This window comes from Passer domesticus, chromosome 3 (genome assembly GCF_036417665.1).
Source record: "Passer domesticus isolate bPasDom1 chromosome 3, bPasDom1.hap1, whole genome shotgun sequence".
Taxonomy (NCBI): Eukaryota; Metazoa; Chordata; class Aves; order Passeriformes; family Passeridae; genus Passer; species Passer domesticus.
Window position 1 is genome coordinate 71,132,157 of NC_087476.1, and position 24,380 is coordinate 71,156,536.

The 24,380-nt window shown below is 35.9% G+C and overlaps 1 protein-coding gene across 6 annotated transcripts in view; it reads left to right on the plus strand.

The window, feature by feature from the left end:
• The window catches only part of SIPA1L2 (signal induced proliferation associated 1 like 2), a 254,937-nt gene that overhangs the window by 219,750 nt on the left and 10,807 nt on the right, over positions 1-24,380 (plus strand). For all 6 annotated transcript variants that reach the window (XM_064413831.1, XM_064413834.1, XM_064413830.1 and 3 more), the window contains 8 exons: positions 4,440-4,697; positions 8,279-8,362; positions 9,803-9,906; positions 10,134-10,237; positions 11,657-12,045; positions 13,472-13,696; positions 15,648-15,801; positions 17,776-17,995. In XM_064413831.1, coding sequence (XP_064269901.1) covers positions 4,440-4,697; positions 8,279-8,362; positions 9,803-9,906; positions 10,134-10,237; positions 11,657-12,045; positions 13,472-13,696; positions 15,648-15,801; positions 17,776-17,995 — 1,538 coding nt within the window. The remainder of the gene's footprint in view (positions 1-4,439; positions 4,698-8,278; positions 8,363-9,802; positions 9,907-10,133; positions 10,238-11,656; positions 12,046-13,471; positions 13,697-15,647; positions 15,802-17,775; positions 17,996-24,380) is intronic.

A 24,380-nucleotide genomic window follows, 5' to 3' on the forward strand; every position in this document is an offset into this window, starting at 1 on the left:
CAGAACAAACATGCACTCTGACAGAAGTGATTGTTTTCAAAAACAAAGTTTGAGTTAGCAGAGTGCAGTTATTGTACTGCTGGATAAAGGCTCTTTCTAGAGCATGATCAGATGTTTGGTATTGAAATGGTGATAGAAAGGGATAACTCATTAGTGTAATAAACTGATGCACACCGATGATTCCTTCTCTATCCCTACATCTCCTTGCAATTCATTGAACTGGAAGTTAAATCGTACCAGGTATTCTGGTTATGTTGGTACCCTAACAAATTCTTTATGCTTGAAATCTGAAGATACCTGGGGTCCAAATACTGAAGTTGTACCCAGTAGCTGATAGTTCTAGGATTTTGGAGAAAATAAGCCTTTTGGGTAGCTATCAAGGTGACAGGGTGATGATCATGGTTTGTGGAAGCTTCTGTCTTTTCCGTGGAGATGGATTATTTATTACTTAACTAGACTCCCTGCCTAATGTAGGCCCTTCACAGAGCCTATTACAGAACCTTTATGGAAGCTGAAACTAATATTGAAAGGTTTGGCTAATATAATTTTAAAAATTTAATGGGCTGCTTGATAATTCTTTCAGAACATAATGCTCCTTGCAGGAACATTTGAATATTGCCGATTTTATAGTGGACTCTTAAATTTTATTATGTTGTTGTGACCTGCTAGTTGTATCATACAGTCATGCTCTTTTTAATTGCAGAGTAGGTTTTATTAACCAAATTTTTTATAGGATAATATGGCTCTTGAACCAAAGGTATTAGTAGAAGTCTGTACTTTATGTTGAAGCATTGATTTAATTAATACCAAACTATGGTGAAGGGCAGAAAGTGCTATAATTTCTGATGTGTGGTTAAGATATGGTCACATTTGCTTGTTAAATGTTGTGAGTCTGTTTTTCAAATGTTATATTGGATATAATTGTGAAAGACATTTGATATCGTATACTTCTTGAACATGAATTTAAGTATCTTTTTAAAACTATAAAATAGAGATATGTCTTTATGTATCCTTTAAAATGAATTAGAAAGAAATATATGAAATTTAAATTGAAAAGCTCTCATTCAATACCAGTGCCATTGTATATTCTTGCACTGGTGGAATAAGTAATAAAATCATAAGTAAAAGTTAGATAAAGGTCAAATTACATATTTAAGAGGGAATTGCTCTTATTTTTGTGGGGTTTTTTTCATGCAAGATAACTTACAGTTTGCTCCATGGCAGGGAGTGGAGGTGGGGATTGCAGGCATGAAGTAATTCCTTCTCTGTCTTCCTGATATAGGAAGCAGCTACAATTACAATTTTACCTATCTCACTATACTGCAGTATCTGTTCTTTAGGCAGTGCTTATGAAGCAGTGAAGCATATTTTTTCATATAAATGTTGGAGTGATTGGTTTGATACTTTTAAATTAAGGTTTAAAAGCTTTATGTGGATAAAAGAAGCTATCTGAAACCGTGGAAATTCTTTTTTGAGCCAGTTAAAACAAGCATTCCAGGTCTCTGTTTTGAATCCATAAGCAACACTGTTGAATTTTTATACTGATTTGAAACAAGATTGTTTTATAAGCCTTTTTCTGCAGAAACTGTGTCTTCAATATTTTTTTTTTAATTTGTAGGAAGAATATGTTTTCCTGATGCAAACAAACACAAAATTTTACAAAATTTTCAGTTCTTACTCATCATGGGAAAGCTTATTGTTTACTATTATTATAACATGCTTTTGTTAATTAGTCAGCAAGCTAAGTCAAACTAAACAGAAGTAACAGTCCCTTTTGCTTTTAAAACCCGTGACTATTTTTACAGCATTTAGAGTACTTTATGGGGAGTATCTAATGAAGGATACAATCACAATTACGTGTTATAACCTCCTCAATTACCAAGATGAACTATAAAATTGATATCTTATTAACAAAAGTTGTGGAGGGGGTGTTTTTTTTCTAATGCCTAAAGTCTGTAGGAATGAAGAAGGGAGTGAAACAATACTAAGAAATTAGCAGAAGGGACATTGAAATTTTAGTCTACATAATTGTTCAACTTAATCAAATAATGGAAAACTGTGTATATTTGGTCACATGAAAAGTTGTGCAGTGCACCAAACTAATATTAACCTTGCTGTGTCATTTCTGCCTTCTTTGATCTGTTAGTTTTGTATGTAAAACTTCTTACTTAGTTAAAAACTAACAAAAAACATTAAAAAAAAAGAAAAAAAAAGAAAAAAAGGATCATGGTTGCATTGCTGGAGGCTGTTGTCTCCTACTCCTTGTTTGTTGCAGGCAGTGAATGAGGATGAAGGGAAGCATGATCTTGGAACGTAACAGTTCCAAATTACACTGGAGAAATATATAATCTGTGTATGCTTCAGCAGTAGAAGAGTTTGCACAATTCTGCGCAATTTGCTTAACTTGACCTTTTTTCATGGTGTTCCTCAGTCTAAGAGCCTGATGTGATTCTCAGAAGTGTGAAAAAAGTTTTAAAAATCAATGCATGGACTGAGGCAGTTTGAAGTGGTGTTCTGAATAGCTGTGGCATTTCAGGGTGGGGGAAGGCTAGAGAGATACCAAATTGGCCCTCTGAAATGATGTGATAGTTTTATAACAGTGATTTCTCTGTAGCAACATTCCATGTCTGTGAGAAGAGATTATTAAGGTGGTTTTACCTCCTTAGGGAAGCTCAAACCAGAAAATCATGATTGCAAAATTGTGTGATGCCTCCAGTGTGTCCAACTATGATTTGTCAGCAGAGGTTGGACATGTCAGATTTTATTGATGCATCTTACAATGATGTTTCTGATAAAAGAGTAACACTGAAAAACCAGGAATTCTGAGTTCTGCTTTGGAACACTCTAGCTCTTCAGCTCATCTTCATCAAGGTGTCTTCCACCCTATATTGGCTATTGATCTCCATTCCCAATACTTCCATCACCTATATTTTTAAGTTCATTAACTTTTTCATGTGTTTGAGTGCCACCAGGGACAGAGATTTAGTGCTACAGGATAAACTTGCCTATTTGCTGCTAAAAAATTCTGAGTGAAACATTTGGCTGGATCAGACTTTGCATATACAGAGTGTGTAGAATAGAATTGCTACAGTTGCTCATGGGTCTTCCTTCAACAACCTTGAATAAGGCAGTTTGCTTTTTGTCTAATATTTTTTCTTCTAATCTGTACCAGAACACAGATAACAAAAATATTCTTTGGGAGGGTTGATTCAGAAGCTTTAGTGCACAGTGATTTAATGTGTGAGAATTTATACAATTTACTTGTACTGTACATTTCTGTTAAGTCATTTATGCCACAATATTTTCGGGATTAAAACTGTAAACTCTTTACACTCTATTGCACTTTCTCTAGGTGATTTGAATCTAGTTGTAAATGCTAAATGTTGGGTTTTTAAAAAAAGCAAAGTTTGATCAATACTCAGCTAAGAAATGGAGCAGAATTGTAGTTGAGACAGAGGAGCAAATTTTCACTATTTCTTACTTAAACTTAATGTATTGCTTTGGAAGTATTTAGAGTGTTCTCTTCATAGATATTTAGCACACACTGCCTATCAGAAAAATAATGGAGATGGAATGTTGAGATTATAAGAAAATCTCCAGTGATAATCAGTGTTGACTTTAAAGGGTGTGTGAAGCTTCTATTAACCAATTTCTGAAACAGTAACACTTCATTATTGAGTGCAGTCTGAGTCTACAGCAAATATCCCATAGGCACACTGATCTTTTGTGGAACACTATCCATACTTTTACCTGGGTTTACACTGTCTGTGAATACTGTTAGTATTTAACCACACTGTAAACTTCAGGCAGAGGTGGTAAGGCAGACTGTTTCTGATCTGTCTCTTCCTTCCACTTCCCCATTTATCATCCAGGCTTACAAATCCCTGGGAAATGAGACATTAGAAAGTACACTTTGAAAACACAGGAGAAAATATTTAGGTGCTAGTTAATAATTTGCATTGTAGTCTGTGCACTCTGTCATTTGGCGGGAACTTGGTGGGATTCTAAAGGAGAGATTGCAACCCAACCAAGAAATGTTTAATTTGCTGCAAACAGTACACCTGTTTCTGAAATTTAAACAAATCAATTCTGTTGTAGAAAAACTTGATGCTTTATGATTTCTAAATGCCTTGTCTCTAAAAGTTTTTATTATGTAAAATTCAAGCTGCAGACTAATTTATAAAAGTTTAATTATGTTCCCCGTTTTGAAGGGCGAAGAGGCAGTTCAAAGATATTTGAGCACGTGACAGCAAATCTCTCATTTCAAAATGTTTTCTACCTGCTTGGCGTGACAGTTTTGAAGTGCTCAAGGTGCAATGCTGCATGAACACCTTTGGGCACTTGAAATCAAAATATGTATATACTTCTGACCGTGAATGTAAGATTTCTCTCTCTGTTCCCTCCTGTCAGACTGATGAGCATTTTTATTTGTCCCACAGGGGTTGTTCAGAACTTTGTCGTATACCCATGGTGGAATACAAACTTGACAGCGAAGGCACCCCATGTGAGTATAAAACCCCTTTCAGAAGGAATACCACTTGGCATCGGGTGCCGACTCCCGCTGGGCAGCCTCTCTCTCGTGCCTCTCCAATCCTAGGAACATCTGACAGACTGCAGTGCCAGCAGCTTCTCCAGCAGGCTCAGACAGCCATTCCTCGTAGCACTTCCTTTGATAGAAAGCTGCCAGATGGTGCAAGGTAATGCTCTCTCTGATTAGTGCCTGTCACCTTCCTAATGTGTATTACTGTTGAAATCGCAGCTTTCTAGAACTTTGGTGTCTTGTTTTTTAAACCTTATTTTATTGATTTTTGACAGTATCTTTAATTATGAGATGGCTTTTAGTAGCACTTACGGGACCAGTCTGCTTGAAACAAGTGACTTGGTGGAAGTGGGCTGTACCCAGGATCCCACTGCTGAGGACAGCTGATCTTTCCCTTTAGTCGCAAATCAGTGAAGTGGGAAACTGCCTTATAACTTTTGGATCTTAATAATGTCCTGTTCCCCACCTTTTGGAAGACTATTTAAACAAATAATGAGTGTAAATAAAATGAACTCATTCCTTTAAAAATTAATTATTTAGTCTTGTTACCAAGATATTGGCATATTTTCAAAGGGTTCTGTAACTCATTACCAGCCCTTATGCTTTGCTTTGCTTTTAATTAAACAAAGCAGAGCTTGTGATTTGAATATGTAACACCTCATAGATGATGGTGTTCTTAAATGTTAGCTCTGTTCTAATTTAATCATAATTCTTCGTAAGACGAAACTTTTTTTAAAGATAAAAATTTGCAAATACATTTGACCTTTGAATTATTTAGGAAGACCATATGTCTTGAGCAAAACTGTGTCCTTTATTGTTTATAATTATTTCAGCTTATGCCGTTATGGGGTGATGTAGTTCTAATTTCCAAGGAAATAATTATTGCATGTTGAAAATATCTGAGTGATACAAAAATCTGAAATACTGTTCTTAAATGGGTTTAAAACAATTCTAGATGAAATTGTTAAATGCCACTATTGCTACATTGACTACCTTATTTAGTAGAAAAGAATTAATGGCTTTTTACATTGAACTGTACACAAGTAATAGTAGTATGATTTGAAAATAAGTCTCATTGATTGCCTTGGGAAGGAAGGCTCCCAGTTATGACTGTTTCATAATTTGTGTTCTCCTTCTCCCATACCTCATCTCTATCCCTTGAAAAATTGAGAGGTGCATTTCTGTAAGCATTTAAATACCATTATAGAACTTAATCTTTGCCTAATATCTTATTAATTAAATTCTCAATAACATCTAACATAAGGAGACAATGTATCAAATGTCTAGAAATACTTCATCATTTATAAAACTTTATTAAACATACTGTATATTGATACAGAAAAGAAATGAAAGCTTTCTGACATGCTACTCAATTCCAAAAAGACTGCATAAACATAAGCTGCACTTCTCATAACACTCAGAAAAGCATGTGGAAAAATGCTTAGACTGAGTCTATTCTTATCATGAAGAAATTTCTGTATAATTTAAGCAAAACATGAGCAGTACAGAATTGCTGTTCTGGGAAAGACATGATACAGAGTATAAATAATGAAAAGAGAGGAAAATTATGAATTCTGGCATGTGGGTCTTGAAACAGATAAAGAAAGGTACCTAATTGGCAAGGTCTTTCCACGTGGGAAGAGGCATAGTTGATGATTTGGCAGAGAGATGAGCTTAAAACTGCAGAGTTTGAAGTAAGGTGCACTAGTACTTATAAGTAGTCTTGCAAGGGTGAAAGTGTATACTCAGGCTAGGAAAATGATGAAGAGATTTCATAGGGTCAAGGACCCAGTATCGGTTCAAGAGTGCAAGCAGGGAGAAGCAGGTTGATAAAACAGGGAAGATTTAACAGCAGATCTGAAAATGAGCTAAGTCTGAAGTCAGCAATAAAATTGGTTTCAAAATTAAAAAAAAAGAAGCAGAAGAAATGTGGGCTAGATATAGTTAGAGACTTAAGCAAAAAATCAACTATTGTGACATATAATATTTAGGTGCCCAGTCCCTGGAGGGAAATTAGAGACTGAGAGCTGAACACTTATGCTTCTAATACAATTGCTGAGAATGAAGTGCTTTGAGAAGGCAGTCCAAGTATTTTGGTGTTGTTCAAGGAGTTTCCTCTACTTAGTCACTTAGAAATACGAGGTTATCCTTAAGCTCTACTCCTGTTTTCACAAAGTGGCTAATTCTGTGACAGCTACTCATAACATGTGCCTAAGTGAAGTTTTAGGCAGACTCACTCTTCTGATTTCTGCACCAAGAAGCTTCTGTGTGCTTTAGTCCCTGAGTCACACTTGTTGGCAATGCATCCTTTCACCTGGAGGCTGGAATCCTTCCTGAGATCAGATGGTTGAAATTTTTGTGTGCAGGAACTGTGTGAGGCAGTCATTGATAAGATTTCTGTGGCTCTCCTTTTGTGGCCACTCGTTTACTAGGCTAAGGGCTTCACACTTGTCCAGCAAATGGGAGGTAGACATGTTTCGTTCAGCCTTGGAACAGCACAAAGCAATATCCTAGCTTTGAGGACAAAGTCTTGAACACCAGCCTGAAAGGTGGAAACATATGGTATCATAATTTATCCATTCCTTAATGCTGGGTCACTTAATCTGTGCACGAAATGCATAATTCTTGGCCGTAACTGCAAGTTCATGGAACTGAATTAAGCTGGAGCCTATTGAGTACTTCACTTAATTGAGAGAGGTTCCGTCCTGTCAATACTTCTCAGAGAAAGATATGCTGAAAAATAAGGTACTACACTATTTATTGTACATTGGCTATTAGACAAAATGTAACAGCTAATGTCTTTAAAAAACAAAATATAATAGCTACTGTCTTTAAAATTTTCAAGCTGAGTGGTAATGTTGCTTATTAAAAGGTCATGTTCTTGGAAAGTGTTTTGCATACAGAAAAAAACACCTCTTCATTTCCTCCCTCAGTACATGCATTCATTTCTACATGAAAAAGATAAGGGGGGACAGAAAAGAAAAGAAAAAAAAAAGATAAACACAGGGAATTAAAGTCAAGATAATGTCAAGATAATTGAAGGAAATTGTGTTGTAGTTATGGAATGATGTGCACAGAAGTGAAGGAAAGGATGTGATCAAATCCAAATTTAAGCATTAAATTTCAGCCATCTGGAAATCTAGCAAAACTGCTTAGAGACATTGTTAAGATAGGAGGCTTAAAAGTTTAAATAATTAAGTACAACATAATACCCTTCATGAATTTTTTTTATTGCTTTTCTATGTCAAAGGATTAATAAAATAAAAATTTTAAAAGTATTAGAATTGCCTCTTCCAATTTTACTAACTTTAAAATTGAAATAAGTGCCAAGGAACTAGCAATCATTTCTGATCCACTATGAGAGCTTCCCACACATGAATTTAGAGACCTAATCCAGCTGCTCTGACTCCTGAGTAATCCCACTTACTCAGAACTAAAGCCAGATCTAGGGAAAATAGGATTTGGCGCTTAGTCTTTCTCTTGTTATGACTTTTTATATATTCAGTTTGAAATATTTTATTTGTGAATAAATACTATATTTTAAAAATTCTTGTTAAAGTTTTATGAAACTGAGGTAAGCCTTTTAAATTCCCCAGATGGATGTATCTAATTGTTCATACTGCATCTGTATTATTTATGAAAATGAATGTATTTGATAAAAAAGCAAAGCCCAGTTCAAATCTGAAGTGCCACAAATATCTCGGTGCACTGTTAATGACTCTAAAATCAACATTACAGAAGTTCTCCAAGCAACCAGTCCTCATCCAGTGACCCAGGACCCAGCGGGAGCAGCCACTGGCGACAGCAAGTGGGATATGACGGGTATTGGTGATTTTTAAAAGCTTTTATTTAAATCTTGCAAGAGCTCCCATGCATGTTCTTTCTTAAGCAAAGTTTGTATGGGCCTTCTGGATTTATTTTTTTTTCAAACACTGTTAGTATCTTTTAAGACAGGTTTACTGATCTTTGATGTAATATGCATGTGACTGCAATTTTAATGTCATCCTAATTTAACTCTTTAGGATCATATTTTTAAATTCAGGTAAATGAGAACTGGTTCTTAGGTTTATTTTCCCTGTAAAAGATCAAAAATCAGATAGTAACTCAGAACTAGAATAAAATAATAATACTTCCTCCTCCTGCTTCAGGAGGAAGGTGTTTGACTGAAAAAAAATCTTTATGGTCTTCAAAGGTTTTGTTTCCTGCTGTGCTGGTGTCGGTCACACCCATTCCCTAGCATATGTCCTGAAAAAAGTAGGAATTTCAGAGGTCTCTTCTTCCTATAAAACTGTGCATAGATGGTCCTTTTGCATCCCTGTTAATCCCTTGGTACTGAAATTTCAGAAGTTAGCTGTCTGTATATAAAAGACCACCCCAAAATAACTAAACTTATAGGAATATTATGTGAGACATCTGTTCTAAACTACTTCAAATTTATGACTTTGTTGTATATATACAGCTACTGAAAACACTCCTGTTAAAAAATGTTGAGCTATGGCAGTATCTACAATAGAGTAATATAAAAGCATTTCAGACTTGCCAAGTGGCTTTCAGAAGCTACTTTTCAGAGAAAAAAAAAGTGAATATTGAGAGCATCAGCTTGACTCCTTGAAACGTATTAATGCTTTGGCATGATTGATTGTGGATAAGATATTCCATGTAGCAGATATATATGCAGTATCTTGTAGACTCTTCAAGGAATTTCACATAACTCAGTGAAATCTCTGGCAGCTAAATAGATGGTAATAATTCAAATAAAACTGTAGCTATTTTTTTTTGACAGTCAACTCATCAAAATGCATCCTGTGTCATTTTTTCCCAGCACAGTTATTTCTAATAGCAATCTAGGTTTTAGTTTGTTGCTTTGTGAAATGTTTAAACTTTTGCGGTGTAATACAAAGCAGTGGATTTGGTACTATCCTTGCAAAACTATGATTACTTTCTTTGGGGCTTAGATCACAAAGAGGTTAAGCATATTTTACCATGGTTCTTCACTGCAAAAGCCTTTGAGTTTAGAGCCCCAAGAACACATTTCTTCTTAAAGTTCAGTGTCTTCTTGGCATGTTCACACTTCAGATATAACAGTGTGCTGTTGAAAAAATTGCATACAAATATTTCTATGCAGTGTTTGAAAATGTTTGGGAATTAAGATTATTTTTAAAAGTCACAAAATACTTGTTCTTAAGAGCAAAAAGTGGTGTAGTTCATCATGTAGCTAATCTTACAAACCTTAACAGCTTAATTTTCTGCTTACATTGAAAGGTGCCAGTCCCCTTTGCTCCACGAACATCACCAAGGTTCAGGCTCACTGGAGTGTGAAGGAGGCAGAGAACGAGAGGAAACTTTGGAAGGAACTAGACATTCTGGTAATAAAACCCACTGTATCTTTCAAGTACGTGTTCTTTGCAATGCGGTGCCTGTTGAAATGCAGCCACCTCCCCATGTGGAGGTTTGACTCACAGGGAGCATGTGATGTGACACTGAAAGCAGGGACTGCTATGACATTCTGCAAAGATACCTGTGTCTGATTGCAGAGTGTACAGGTTTGAAACCTGGTGCTGAGTCGTGTGCCTTTCTCCATTATTTTTGGCAGAAGCCAAGTGGCATGCACCATCAACCAAAGTCCTGAGCTCCTACAAAGAGCGAGCTTTACAGAAGGAAGGCAGTGGCAAGGAGTCACCAAACAAGCTTTCGCATGTAAGTCTTTCCCTTGGATGTCATTCAGAACTCTAAAAACAAACAAACCCCAAAATAGCAACAACAAAAAACTACTCTGGACTTACAGAAATAAATATTAAAAATACATTTTAGTAATTTTTAAAGACCATTGTGTGTTTTGGGAGGCAAAAATTATGCTTGCCCAGATGTGGGTTGAATCAAATATGCTTAATCTTTGTTTACAAACTCAGAATTCCAAGAGAGCTTGGATCTGGGGCATTGAGGAGATAAAACTAGTATAGTCTCCACTCAGCTGTGAATTTATGACTTCATTTATACTGGCTTGTTTAATATGTGGAGTATTTAATTACCCTCTAAAAGAAAATAAAATTATATTTACCATACCGCTTTTCATTTTACGTGAAAAACCCATGGAGTGTAATTATCAATAAGCACTATAAAAATGTAACTTGTGTGCTGGGAATGCTGAACAGATTTTCTAGTCTACTTTGTTTAGTAGCTTGTCTTCAGTAATGGCATAATCCTCAACAGCCTAGTGATGGAAAGTACATAATGTTTGTTACCTGGAAAATCTGCTATATGTAGTAGGAGTCTGTACACTGTAAGCTTACATTTTATGTGTGAGCAACACATCTCCTAGCATCTGCTAGGGGAGGGATCTCATGAAAAAGTTAGTCACCCTTCCCATTTATATTCTACCTAAAAGAAGTCCATTTACCCTAGCAGAAGTACATCTGCTTTATTCTGGCTACTGTCACAGACATAAGTTAATCCAATTCTCTATAAAATTTATTTTAAAAGGTAAATAACAAAACCCCTGGACATTATTGGCACAAAAGTCTGACGTAATTATTCCACTTCAATAGCCATGCTTAGTTTAGGGCTTTATGACTTGAGTTACTTTCATCTGGTACACATACATCACAATTGGCTTCAATTTAACTAGCCACACATCTCATTGGATTTGATCCAATGAGCTGCATATTTCAGCCACACTGAGAAAAAGCCAACAATAATTCAGTCTTTGGTGATTTTCAGATTTGCAGTAGAGCTTGTTTAAACAAATAATTACCAAGGCTTCTAGCTTTAACAAATGCTTATTTTAACTGTTCAGAAATGCAATTTTATGGATGTTAAGCAGGTCCTATAATCAGAAAATTCAATTCTGATTTTAAGATTTGTGATAGAAGATGGAACTAGAGCCTTTTTATTTGCAGTGACATCGACCTTTAATGTGTCTAGCCAGCTGTGCAATTCATTTCACAGAAACTGGTGGTATAATTGGCTCTTTTCATACTTTGCAGTTATATGATAGCACACTGTAAAAAAAAATAAAATGGTCTTTGAATGGCACAAATGCAGTAATTTATATGAAAATAGATCTCTTACTATTTAATTTGAGGGGGGTGTCTTTTGGTTTGTTTTTTTGTTGTTAAGATTGGGGACAAAAGCTGTTCAAGCCACTCCAGCAGCAACACCTTATCCAGCAATACATCCAGCAACAGCGATGAGAAGCACTTTGGCTCTGGAGACCTGATGGATCCCGAGCTGCTCGGATTAACGTACATAAAGGGAGCTTCCACGGACAGCGGGATTGACACGGCTCCCTGCATGCCGGCCCCTCTGCTGGCCCCGCTGCACCTGGGCGGCAGCAGGTCCGCAGGGCACTGCCACACGGAGCAGTGGCCGGAGCCCTCGGAGCCTGCCGGGCCAGACGATGATGCTGCCAAGATCTACGCTGTTCATGGCTACGCCGCTGCCATCTCCAGCAGCCACACGGCCGAGGGCAGCATGGGAGACCTGAGCGAAATCTCCTCTCATTCCAGGTATGCGTTTCTTACGAACTAGGGGTTATGGATGATTGGTTAGCATACAGGTAACTCTTCCATGTTGTTTTGATTCTGTTTAGCCTTCTTTGAAACTGAACTTAAAAGATGTTGATGTTTTTGTTGTATTCAAATGCCTGTATGAGCAGTTTTCAAGTAATTTTTGATGAGTCTGCCTGGACAGCATAGCCAGATCTCCCAGATCTGAGGAGGCCTTATACATGACCCTTGCAAACTGCTTAGATTTTCAAAATTGGGAAACATCCCCGAGTAAAAGAGACGTTTGCACCTAGAACTTATTTAACATACTTTTTCTTTGCTGAAGGAAATCAGAAAAATTTGGACAATTTTTATATACAAAGAAACTGCATTGCATCTCTCCAAATTTACATTTTTCTGATGTATGCTTTACAGTTTTGCTTCTTAAACAGCATTTATGATTGATTTTCAGCTTTTCTTTTTATTACCAATGAAACGTGTGCATGGTACATCTGTTGTAAAGCTTGTTGAAAGTACACTTTTATAGCTGGTTGCCTTTATCTTCTAGTTCCCATTTTATGGTGACTTTGAAATTGAAGCTTTGGTCTATGTGTTAAGGTTTTTATGCTGTGAAGGATAGAAGGAAATTGTTTGTTCTTCTTTCCCTCTGATTTTCCTGTTTTCAGTGTCAATGAGTACAGGAAAATAATCAAATAATACCTTGTATACTGATTTTCTTATGTGCTTGATGTGACTGAATTTGTCTTGTATGGTTATTCTGAAGAAATTTATTCTTCAAGGAAGTGTTTGTTTTAGTTTATTTGAAATAGGTTTTAGAGCCTTCACTAAAAGTATGTCTTAGTGCCTACTAGTGCTATTATTCATAACAAAAAAGACTGTTAAAATTATCCAGAGGATTGTCTTGTTAAACTGAAATTTACTTCTGTTAAATTTGCTGGTAATTTAATATTAGTGTGTCTGATTGAAAGGCACAGCCTAATCTTGCATCAGCTGGCAAAATTATTGTGAAATGGAAAAGCACACAGGTTTTATGATTAGGGAGATATTTGAGTAATTCCCTATGTAGTTCTTTATGTAAATGTGTGTGTACAAATTTACTTAAAATTCCACACACAAATTGAACATATATATATATGTAATTTAGGCTTTTAGTTTTGATTCACATCGGTTTGCATTGGCATTTCAGCAGGCTGAATTCCACGCATTGTTTGTTCCAGAAACTCATCACAATTCTGTTCTCAAAGACCTTTAATGTGTACACAGTTGGTGTGTAGAAAATTATTGTGCCAATTTTGCTTCATTGATTTTAACCTTCAGAAAAACTTAACAGTGGGAATTATTGCCGCATGCCAGGCAAAGCATTTCTGATTTGTTGTTGCATAGCATATTTAATTTTTCTCTTTGTGTGTTTCGTTCACTTTTCCAGTGGGTCACATCATTCAGGAAGCCCATCAACACACTGCTCTAAAAAGAGTGGCTCCCTAGATACCTCCAAAGTTTACATAGTGTCGCAGAATAGCAGTCAACAGATGTCTGGGTCGATTTCAAAACCCTACCACAGACAAGGAGCAGTGAGTAAATATGTCATTGGATGGAAGAAATCAGAAGGAAGTCCTACACCTGAAGAATCTGAAGTGTCAGAATGTCATGAGTAAGCACTCTGTTTTACTTCCTTGGGGGAAGAAGGGTAGTGAAAATCAATTTTAAAATAGGATGGAAAAAAATTACAAATTTTGTTTTGCCTTTAAATGTTCAGGTTTTTTCTGTACTTTTGTGTATCTAATGAAGCTTAACATTGGAATAGTCCATGAGAAATATGTTGTTCTTTGGTGGAAGAAAAGGGCTTGGACTCAAAGGAAAACATGCAGTACCTCCAATATAGAGAGATAATACTTTCACAATGGTGCATCCATAATAAGTAATGTTTGAATCTTCTGTTTAAAGCTAACCTTGAAATTCCTGCTGGCTTCAAAATCATGTTTGTGGCTAATGTCCTTGCTTTCTTTTTTGGTGCTGTTTCACAATAAACCATAGCCAGCCACTGTCAATCTCAATAAATTGGCAAGATGACATGCATTAATGTATGTAACAATTGTAATTGATGCAATGTAACATTTTCAAATGTTTAATTGGGATTATTCTTTGTTTAATGGGAATGGGTTATTTTTATCTAATACCTAATTTTGCATATGTGTGCATATTTATGTCAAGAGTAATATTTAAAAATATATGCTATAATATATATGCTATGAAATACGAATCTGAAGTTAGGCTCTTAAATTAGTAATTTTTAAAGGAGAAGACATTACTACCCTCCTGTTCTGGTTATATGTGTTCCTTTGTGTTAACAGAGAGTTGATTTTGTTTCTCTCCCACAATGTTTTAATTACATGAATTGTTTGGTCATAGTAGTATTTAAATTATAGTGGGCTAACTTCCCACAAATTTTTGGATTTTGAAATCAATGAACTACTGAAAAAATGTCTCCTTATTTTGAATGGTAGCTTCACAATAAAATGGCATAATGAATTGGGGTATTTAGACTAAAACAATGGCAATTTGAAAAATTGTCTTCAAGGGATAGTTCTGTTCAAGAACAATTAATTGAATATGACAATACTTCCTATATCAAATAATATTTTCAGATTTTTCCATGGCATACAGTATTGCCTCACCTCTTTCTTTCTAGGAAAGCTTTCTATATCACAGAGAGGAAATATCTCTCTGAGGATAATTATGTTGAAATAAAATAGCATCTCTAATTAGCAGTGATGATGAATATCAGGTCAATTGCTGAATGTTGTGCCACTGTAGGTTATAATTCACTGAGAATTACACTTTACCATAGCAAAGCTTGTTTTCTCTCTACTGATGAGGCTGCACTTGGCAGAGAGTGATGGCTTCCAGTCTGTGTTCTCTGTGAGTCGCAACCTCCAGTTCCTTCCATTACATTCAGCCTGTTAAAGTCCTGTCTCTCCTTTCTCACTGGAAGGAGCTGAAGGTTAACAATTCAGTTTGACAGTCTTTTGTTGACTGTCACTAGATTTTTATGTGTTGATAATTAACGAAGACACCTGTTTAATTTATCTAAATAGTTTTATGAAATTGCTGATAATAAAATGTACTTGCAATTGTATTGGCAATTGATTGCCCATACACTTCAAACATTGCAGTGATAACCGTAATAATTTTGCCAGATGGTGAAGCTGGATGCAATATTATAATATAAAATACAATTTTTTTATGTGCTGTGGAAGTAAAAGTTAAAGTGTTTAGTGATGAACCTTTGGAAATGTTAAAATAAATATAACTTTTGTATTGATAGAGAAGTGTGGTGTGTAAAAAAAGAGAGAGGCAAGCTAGGAGAAACAAGGATTGTGCTTGTTCTAAATTGTTCTTTAGAATTCCTAAATTCTGTTTCTCAGTGGTTTAAGAATTTCATTTTGTACCCACAAACAGTTTCATAAAGGTTAAGTGACCAAAAAAATTTTCTAAACAGTGTGCTGTGTCAGGACATAATTCTAACAGTTTTCACTTTGACAGAAAATGATTGCAGTCTTTCAAATCCAATTTCTTGCTAAAAACACCCATTTTCTCAACAGAGTGTATGATGATATTGATGCTGTGTCTGCATCGAGTCCACTCCAAACTTCTGTCAGGAGTGCTATTGTTGAAAGCCAGCAAGTCTTGTCCAAAGAAGATTTTCTGAAGCTGATGCTGCCAGACAGCCTCTCTATGGAGGAAGGGAGAAGAAAGGTTGGCTGCTTTCTTTGGCTCTATGTGTTTCAGTCTTTCAGTAACCTTAGAAATGGGTTTCTGGTATGCCCAAAATTGCTATACAGAATGCAATGTTGTTTTGTACAAGCTAAGTTTATTCTATGGGGATGACCGTAAGTCCCAAAATATCATTTCTCACAAGGATGGGAAATGTTTGTTGGATGATTACTTATAAAATCCAGCATTTAAGTATGTCTTTGCTTAGCTTGACCAGTGCAGGTTGAGCAACTTCATTATAATTGGAAAGGTTAAACTGACATTTTCAAGGAAGGCGGCCTAAATTTGTACATTTTGTATGATATTAAAACACATGAATAAAAGTAGCCCACTTTCCTCTGCCCTGTAATAGTACCAACAATTTGCTGGAAATCCAAATCAGTTTCATGTAGGTATCAGTGGCAGCTGCTCAGAAGGCATAATTGTCAGTGCTGTTGGAGAGCCTGGATCTAATCTTTATAGTATGAAGACGGTTGGTCATGTTTAATAGTTCACAATAAGTGGATAGTGATCTTAAAATTTGCTGCTTCCCAAAGTAAATGGTTCTGAATTCTGTGCTTAATATGGAATAAAGAACAAAGCGATTAAATTACTTGAGATAATTGTCAGACTTCCATATTAAGTCAATGCTCTCTTAACCCTCTGTGTTTATACAATATGCTGAATAGCATAATCATCATGTCTGAACAAAAGTAACATATGGGAATATTCTAAGTGCAGAGTTGAATCTAAAATTCAGATCACATATATTTTATAATATGATGTATGTAAAGTGTGCATTATATATGCTTGAATTTTTGTGAGTCATGTCCTAGAGGTTTTCATGATTTATGATTGATACAATAATTGGAGGGGTTTTTTGTGAAGATTCCAAGAACTGCTAGTGGTTTTGGCTGCCTAAATAAGAATAAACAAAGAGGTGGTGTGGCTGAGATAAATGACTGCTATCCCTTCCTCTCCAAGGCACCTAAACAAAAGTTAACTAAGTGAGACCATGGGCCCTGACTCCCAAGGAGCCCCAGCCACAGGAGTTGGCAGCGTAAAGTCTGTGGCTGTACCTTCATAGAGGATAATATTCTTGATATTGCTGATCCAGTTACCTTTGACAGTGAAGTCAGAAATGAATATGTCAGATTCGACACTACATTCAGTGTTTGCAAAAGCTATTCCTCTTGAGCATTTGTTCTGCATAGAGAACATGGAACACACAGTTAATCACAAAGGGAACATGTAATTGTCGTATGAAGGACAAACCAGCAAAATTATTAAACATTAATTATTGTGCTTTGTAGATGTAAAGCAAACTGTGTTTGCAGTGCTGAGAAATTACTTACAAAGTGGAATGGTCCAGCTTTACAGTACAGTAGCATCTTGTTTTACTGTAGATATTTGGATTGTGGTCTAAGTAACTTTTTGAAATGCATGAGCAGTTTTCACTGAACCCTGTTACCCTCTTGTCTAAGCCTGATATGTGATATCCAGATAGATGCAGTGTTTCAAGTAATTTTTATCATCCAATGAATTATGTGGCAGCATATATCAGTTCAGAATGCTTAACAGTAAAGCATGGTCATTTCAAATTAAAATCAAACAGTTCTGTGTATAGTCTTGCACACATGCTGCCAGAATTGGTAACCTTATATACATTTCTGTAAAACATTGCTGTCATAAGGCTCTGAAGTTTTCTGTAACTTTTCATGATTACTAAAACAGCACAGTATCTGATGAATTCATGGTGATATATTCCAAAATATTGAGAGGAAGTCTGAATATCCGATTCAGTAACTCTTTTGAGGCCCCAGCAGATCTGATATGGCAGAAGAAATCCCTGATCTTCTGTATTAGTTCAAGAATTCCAGAGTGCCTGTCCAGAAAAACACTCCCAAGAGCTGATGATGGGGATATGATTGTACGAATCACTTCAACCAGCAATACTGTTCTTATTTTTATCTTTAGTTTTCATTTTATGGAAACCTCTCCCCACGGAGGACGCTTTACCGCACCCTCTCTGATGAAAGCATATGTAGCAATCGCAGGGGATCTTCCTATGCCAGCTCTCGAAGCTCAATGATTGACCAGGCCTTGCCAAATGACATCTTGTTCAGCACTACTCCACCATATCACAGCACACTGCCTCCCAGAATGAGCCTGACTCCTGGAATGGGAAATCTGAGAAGTAAGTCATTGTCGCTCTCATTGCTGAGTTTGGAATATCTGGAGTAAACTCAAACCAATCACCAGGTATTAAGTGAGATTTTACTTTTAAGGTGAAATTGAGAAATGTCAATTCACTGTTCTAGTTATCCTAGTAAAAACATATTTGGTCAGAGGTACATGCTTCTGCTTGCCATTGTTTCAATTCATATTTATCATATTTGGAGACAATATTCACTTTACTTCCCAAAGAATTTTCATGAGACCACCGATAGGCAAAAAACTTAGTCTGAAGATATTTCTAGTTATCATTTTATCTTCCAGTGGTGACCTATTTAAGACAAGCTGGTCTGTTTTTTGTTTTTTTGGGGTTTTTTTTTGGGTTTTTTTTTTAATTTTATGTGTGTTTGAATTATTGAAATATTCACAAATATATTTGAAATAATAGCCAAATGGAACATGTTTAGATGATCCTTTCAGTAGCATCTTAAAAGGAAATGTGCAATAAATGTTGACTTTGACTTCTATTTCCAAATTGAATTTGCTGGTACTATTTTTAATATACTAGTAAAAGCTTTACAAATGTCATTTCATTTTTAATGGGAGCAGAAGAGTAGTCTGAGGTGTTAAGTTAAAACTATTTTATGAACGTGGTTTTTTACTTGTGAAGTTTTCGTATGTGAGACCTTTATTATCTGCTTAGCTTGCAATAATTCCAGGATGATCTATTAAGTTTGTAGTAATTAAAAACAAAATCGAAGGAAAAGCTCAAATCTACACAGAGATGTATATTTAGGTTAAATATATTTGTTTAGTTCATAAGAGTGAATTGTTTTTTCAAAAATGTTGAATGTACATGCTTTTCAGTTAGTTTAGGCTGACGTATAGTGGACACCTGGAGTTGACATGCAATCTGGAAAAAAAAAACCTCTTTTCTTTAGCTACTTTAATTTTGCATCATAGCTGACTGCAATTTTAAAAATGGACTCTGAAGTCCATAGTTAAGAAGCCGTGGGTGAATTTCTCGAAGCATTAAGGACATTTTAGGCCCATGTCCAGGGAGAATGCAGCCAGATGATTTAAAAGAAGTAGCAATAAAAAGGACTCTGTCATTTGTCCTGTCCTTCAGGAACTAGCAGTCATCTCCTAACATTGTGAAATGAGCTTTATGTACAAAACACTTTTCTAATTAGAATGGCCTCAGCCATGAGACCAAGTTTTGGTCACTGACTACTAGTTAATTTTAAATTGTTATCTCAGATGGGAATGCATGCTTGGTGTACCTTTTGCCATTCTAAAAATATTCTTCTATCAGAGTGAAACTCTTCACTATAAATTTAAACTGAGGAGATCCTATTCCTGCATGAATAGCAAATGGAGATCCATTTTGTTTCACAGGAGATTAATTCAGTGGATTCTTGTAGTCTTTGAAGGAGCTGTATGGTACACAGGCATCCTGATTGTATTTTTGTTTTTCTCTGTGTTAGGCCCTGTTTTTTAGAGCCATTTCTTGTGCATGTAAACATGCAATGAGATCAAACCTTCAGCTTGCTTTTCTTCAGGAGATTGGCACAAAGCAATCCAAGCTTTATGCTGCTCCTCCAACAGTGATATTTTAGTGGATTTTGTATTAGTTCTGTCTTAGACACCTAATATTTAATTCTTGCTGCTTCTTAGATACAGAAAGTTATACATACACATATATATAGCTGGAAAAAAACCCCCACTAAATCAGTATCCTGTCAGTCAAAAATTGATCCAAGGAAATTCATGCTGTTTTCATATGCAACTTCTATTTTCTGCTTCTGGTTCTGTGTTTTAAAAGTGCTTATCAATGCCTGCTATATAGAATATTTTGTGGTGTTTGTTTCAAGGATGATATAATTGGTTATCTGTAATTACTCTGAAAAAAAACACATCATGGCTTTCCCACCTATGTTTCAAAGATAACGTTAGTCAGTATCTCCATATGAGAAACTAACTTTGGCTCTTTTTAGGAAGGTTTTATGTAGTCAGGGCCTAGTAGGTATTTACATTCTACAGCAGTAATGTGAGAGCTTTCTTTTTCATTTATAATTTTAATGTAAAGTTGTAGTTTCAGATATCAAGATTCATATCCTGTCATAGTAATGTCTTTTGTGTGTGGTCTCAAAGCATTTTAATTTTACTGATATTTAATGTTTATAGATATCAGTGGAAAGAGCATGGTTTTGGCTGAAATCAGTTTTAAAAATGTATATTCTTGCACATTATTATCCAGCATTAACTACTGTGGCAGTACCTAATCTCATGAGACCCTCTCAAGGAAAAGAGTGTAATTAATAGGTAAGCAAGGCAGCACCAAAACCAAAGAGTAATAGGTGACCCTGAAGGCTTTCAGTTTACTGGAGATCAGAATTATGAGACAGAATGACCACACAAATAAAGAAACAGAAACTTTGTCTGTGTGTGACGTTGACTATAAGAAAGTGATGGGAAAAGTGAAGATATAGGACTTTTAAATTATTGTTTTATTACTGGGGAAGTGGCATGAAAAAAAAGTTGCTTTTAGTCAAGCCTGAATTGCAAAGTCTGACAATGCAGTGCTGTTGACTGCAAACAGTACACAAATGTAGAAATATTTATTTCATTTTATCTTATTTTTAACTTAAATCAAAAGGGAGAGTTTGTGTAGGTAAGAACTCTGGAATTTTACCTTGGGGACATTAAGGATCCCCTGAATGAGACAGTGCTGTTCCTATTGAGTGATTCTAACATGCAGTTGCAGGTACAAATCTATGCCCTTCTTGCAATGTCATGGCAGGTAAATGAGCAGGGAAAGAATTAAAACAGTGAGAATCACTGATACTGAACTGGTGTAATAGCAGAAGTGGGGAACCCAGGGAGACACATGGAGACAATCTGAGTTACATATCAGGCATCGTGGTCCACTCTATCATGAAGCACAAAAAGAAAGAGGAAAGAAAATGCCCTAAGTGATAAATTGGCAGGATTAGGATGTTCCTGTGCTGTGAGGAAAGGAGCAAGGCACAGGATAGTTGCAGTGAAGAGGGTCATAAGGAAGGAAATATTTTACAGTGATATATGACAAATTCTGAAAGTTCTCAGATTATACATGGCATAGGGAAAAGCCTGCCAGAAGTGCAGGAACTGTCTCTGCAACTAGATGTTCATAGATGAGTCTTATCTTCAAACTGCTTTACTACTCAGGTTAGCTTCAATCCAAAACTAAACTTGTTGATAAGAAGCAGTATTAAAATGAGAGAGCATCACTGTCTATCAGTGATGTGCAGTGGCAGGAGTTTGGAAATCAGTTTGTCAGCAAGCAGATGAAGGCTGTTGATTAATTCACACAACTGAAGGAGAACATGTTTGCTATTACCTGTTCTCACACAGTGAGGTTCACCTTATTAGAACATGAGGCTATCTTCAGTAAGAGAAGGGAAAGAAAAAATGGTTATCAGAAGCACATCTGCATGAGAGCCTGTGAGCAGGTTGGCATCCTTGAAGCAGGGCAACCCTAGGCAATACTAAAGAAGGGAAGCTTCAGCGGGCAGATATTTTTGCTTAAGAGGACTATAGAGATATAATTACTGATTGCAGGAAAGAAAAACAGACATCCCACAGAGTGTGGGATTTACATTTGTGTGAGATTTGATATATTTCTGCACCTGCAGCTGCTTTGGAGAGAATTTACTTGTTAAATGACATGTCTAGTTTAAAGCAAAGAGTTCTTGGCAGATAGTTTTTTCATGATCTACAATCTCTTCTTAAAAGTAGCAGCTCCAACTGAAGCAGTATAATTGTCTTATAAAGTAAAGTAGGTTAAGTAAAATAGGTTAAGTCAGGTGAATCTTTCTGCATAACGAGTTACATTTTGACTATGGATGTATGTGGGATGTATAACCACTGATTGCAGGAGCTTTGTTGGAAACTGAACTGACCACATAATTTTGGTGAAAATAGGGACTCTTGATATTGCTTTATACTTTTATGCATCAGCAATAAAAATAAATAAAATTCCTAAGTGTAGGAAGTAACACAACTGAAAAGACCGGAAACTACAAGGTCAATAATTTTATGCCAAAAGGAGTACAGCAAATAAAATAATCTTTAAAACTGAAGATAACACTGAAAATGTTTCCTCAAAGGAAATTGTGTTGTTTCAAAAGTCAGTCTTGTGTACAGTAAAGTAGTGGCCTACTAGATTAGGCATATCCTCCTGGACACACAGGGGTGGGCATGCTTAACCATCACTTGCCACCTTTGCACAAATCAAAAAGGGAAAGAGGCAACAGCTGCTGATGTGGCAGTCCTACATAGACAGAGTAAGGCAACAGCAAGGTAAGAGGAGCAGGGAAGAAATGCAAATACAGGAGGCTAGAAATAATTTATCTCACCCAGAGCATTCCTGGAATGCAAACAATATTCTCTGAAATTCAAAGGCACTGAGGCCTATGTTATTAGAGCTCATGTTTGGCATTTTTATTCTTTTTCTTCTTCCCCCTTTTTTTGCTTCCCCATTGCAGAAGAACACAATTTAAGTCTTGAAAATTAATTATTCTATGGTGGCATACTCATGCCTGTTCAGTTATTCTGCTTAGAATTTCAGGCATCAGTATGAGCACTTGCATTTTCAGAGCTATCAATATTCAAATCTCCACTCTGGCAGGCTTTCTGCAGTTGAGTGGCTCTGTCAGGGCTTATGCAGGACTGAATAGGATCCACCCTAAGGTGAACTGAGGTTCTCACAGAGACAATGCATAATGAAGGATGACTACTGGTGAATATATCACTCCTACACTTTAATTTGGAGTGCTGGCAGCATTGCACTGGGAGCAGGCTTCTTCCTGACAGGTTTCACAATCAGCCTCTCAAGGCTGATCACACAAAAGCAAGGGCTGTCCCTTAGGGCCTGCCTGCTGGTCTAGAACCAAAAGATGGCTTGCCAGTCTTTCAAATAAGGCATTCTGTCTATTTTCCACAACAGGGATGTATGAAACATTTGTACTTGCACAAATAAGATTCTTACCATTCCCAAGTCATATACAGAATCTCAGAGACTGCTCTGACTTTCAGCTTTCAATGTATTTGCACAAAAGTAGCCTTGGGTAAGGCTTTATGTATGTTTATACAGAACTGAAAATAAAATCTTAGTACGGATATATGAGTAGAATATATGTCTATATTATATTTTCCATTTCATATAGCATCCACTTTTACATACTGAGAGTAGGTATTGAGAAGAACATTTCTACAGAGTTTTGTCAAGCCACTTCCAGGTGTAATGTAACAATATTGCATATTTCATAAAAGTGCAGAACAAGATAAAGTTCAGTAAAGAGAATTTCTACCTCTTCTGCAGGAACTCCTAATTTTTGGCAGAGGATTTTAGACCTCCTTCACTTTCTTTATCCTTATATTTTCTATTATTTTTAAGCAAGGTTTCTGCAAAGAATAGAGCATATAATATACTTCAATCATTGCTCTATGCAGTGGAATGCTTTGTAACAGCCTACTCTCTTTGGATTTTTAGGTGAGAATCTTTAAGTCAAATGGACATTAATATCAGGACAATGACAGCATGCCATTTCCTTAAATGATAATGTATCTTCCACTTGTATGAATGCATTTCTTCCTTCATTGTTTTTTGTGTTTGGTCTTTTCCTGGGAAAAAAATACTCATCTGGGGTATTATAGTTTAAACACTGGAATGACTACATGGAAATTTCCTCCTGAAATATTTGAGGAAAAATTACTATTTTGACCTTTTTGTTTCAATGGAGTGGATACTTTTGAAGCAAAAATTCTCTTTGCCATAGTATAGTCATACTATGTGATGAAAATATTATATTCCCTTGCTGGCTTTATGGTTAAGATGAAATGTGATTGCAAATAATAGTTTTGGTTTATGATCAGTTTTAAGAAACTGTGTGTCTGTTGAGTATTCTTTTTAACATATTCACATTGATCAGAGTCAGGATTGCTATGGACAAATTAGGAACATGTAAAGATATTCAAGAAAATTATGAAAATTAGCATCTCCTACTAAAATGTATATTTGTAGTACATTCTAGAATGTGCATAGCTGAAAGGTTTGTTTGAACAGTTTATAGTGTATACATTTCATTTAATATGTGATCTGTGTACCTTTTACAGTGTGTTATGGCTTACTCTGAAATCTCACCCAAGTCTTACATCCTCAGAGATACAGCTACAGATGTTAAACTAATAGGGTAGTATTTTCAATGTGGAAGGGAAAATTTGATATAGGCTAGAATTTACAAATGCATTAAAATAAAAGCAAGTGTTTTTTTTTAATTGCTTCTGGAACAGGAATATTTTCAGTTTCAGAGTAAAACTCTGCATGTAAATATTTTTCATGTTGCTTCACAAATATGACTTGG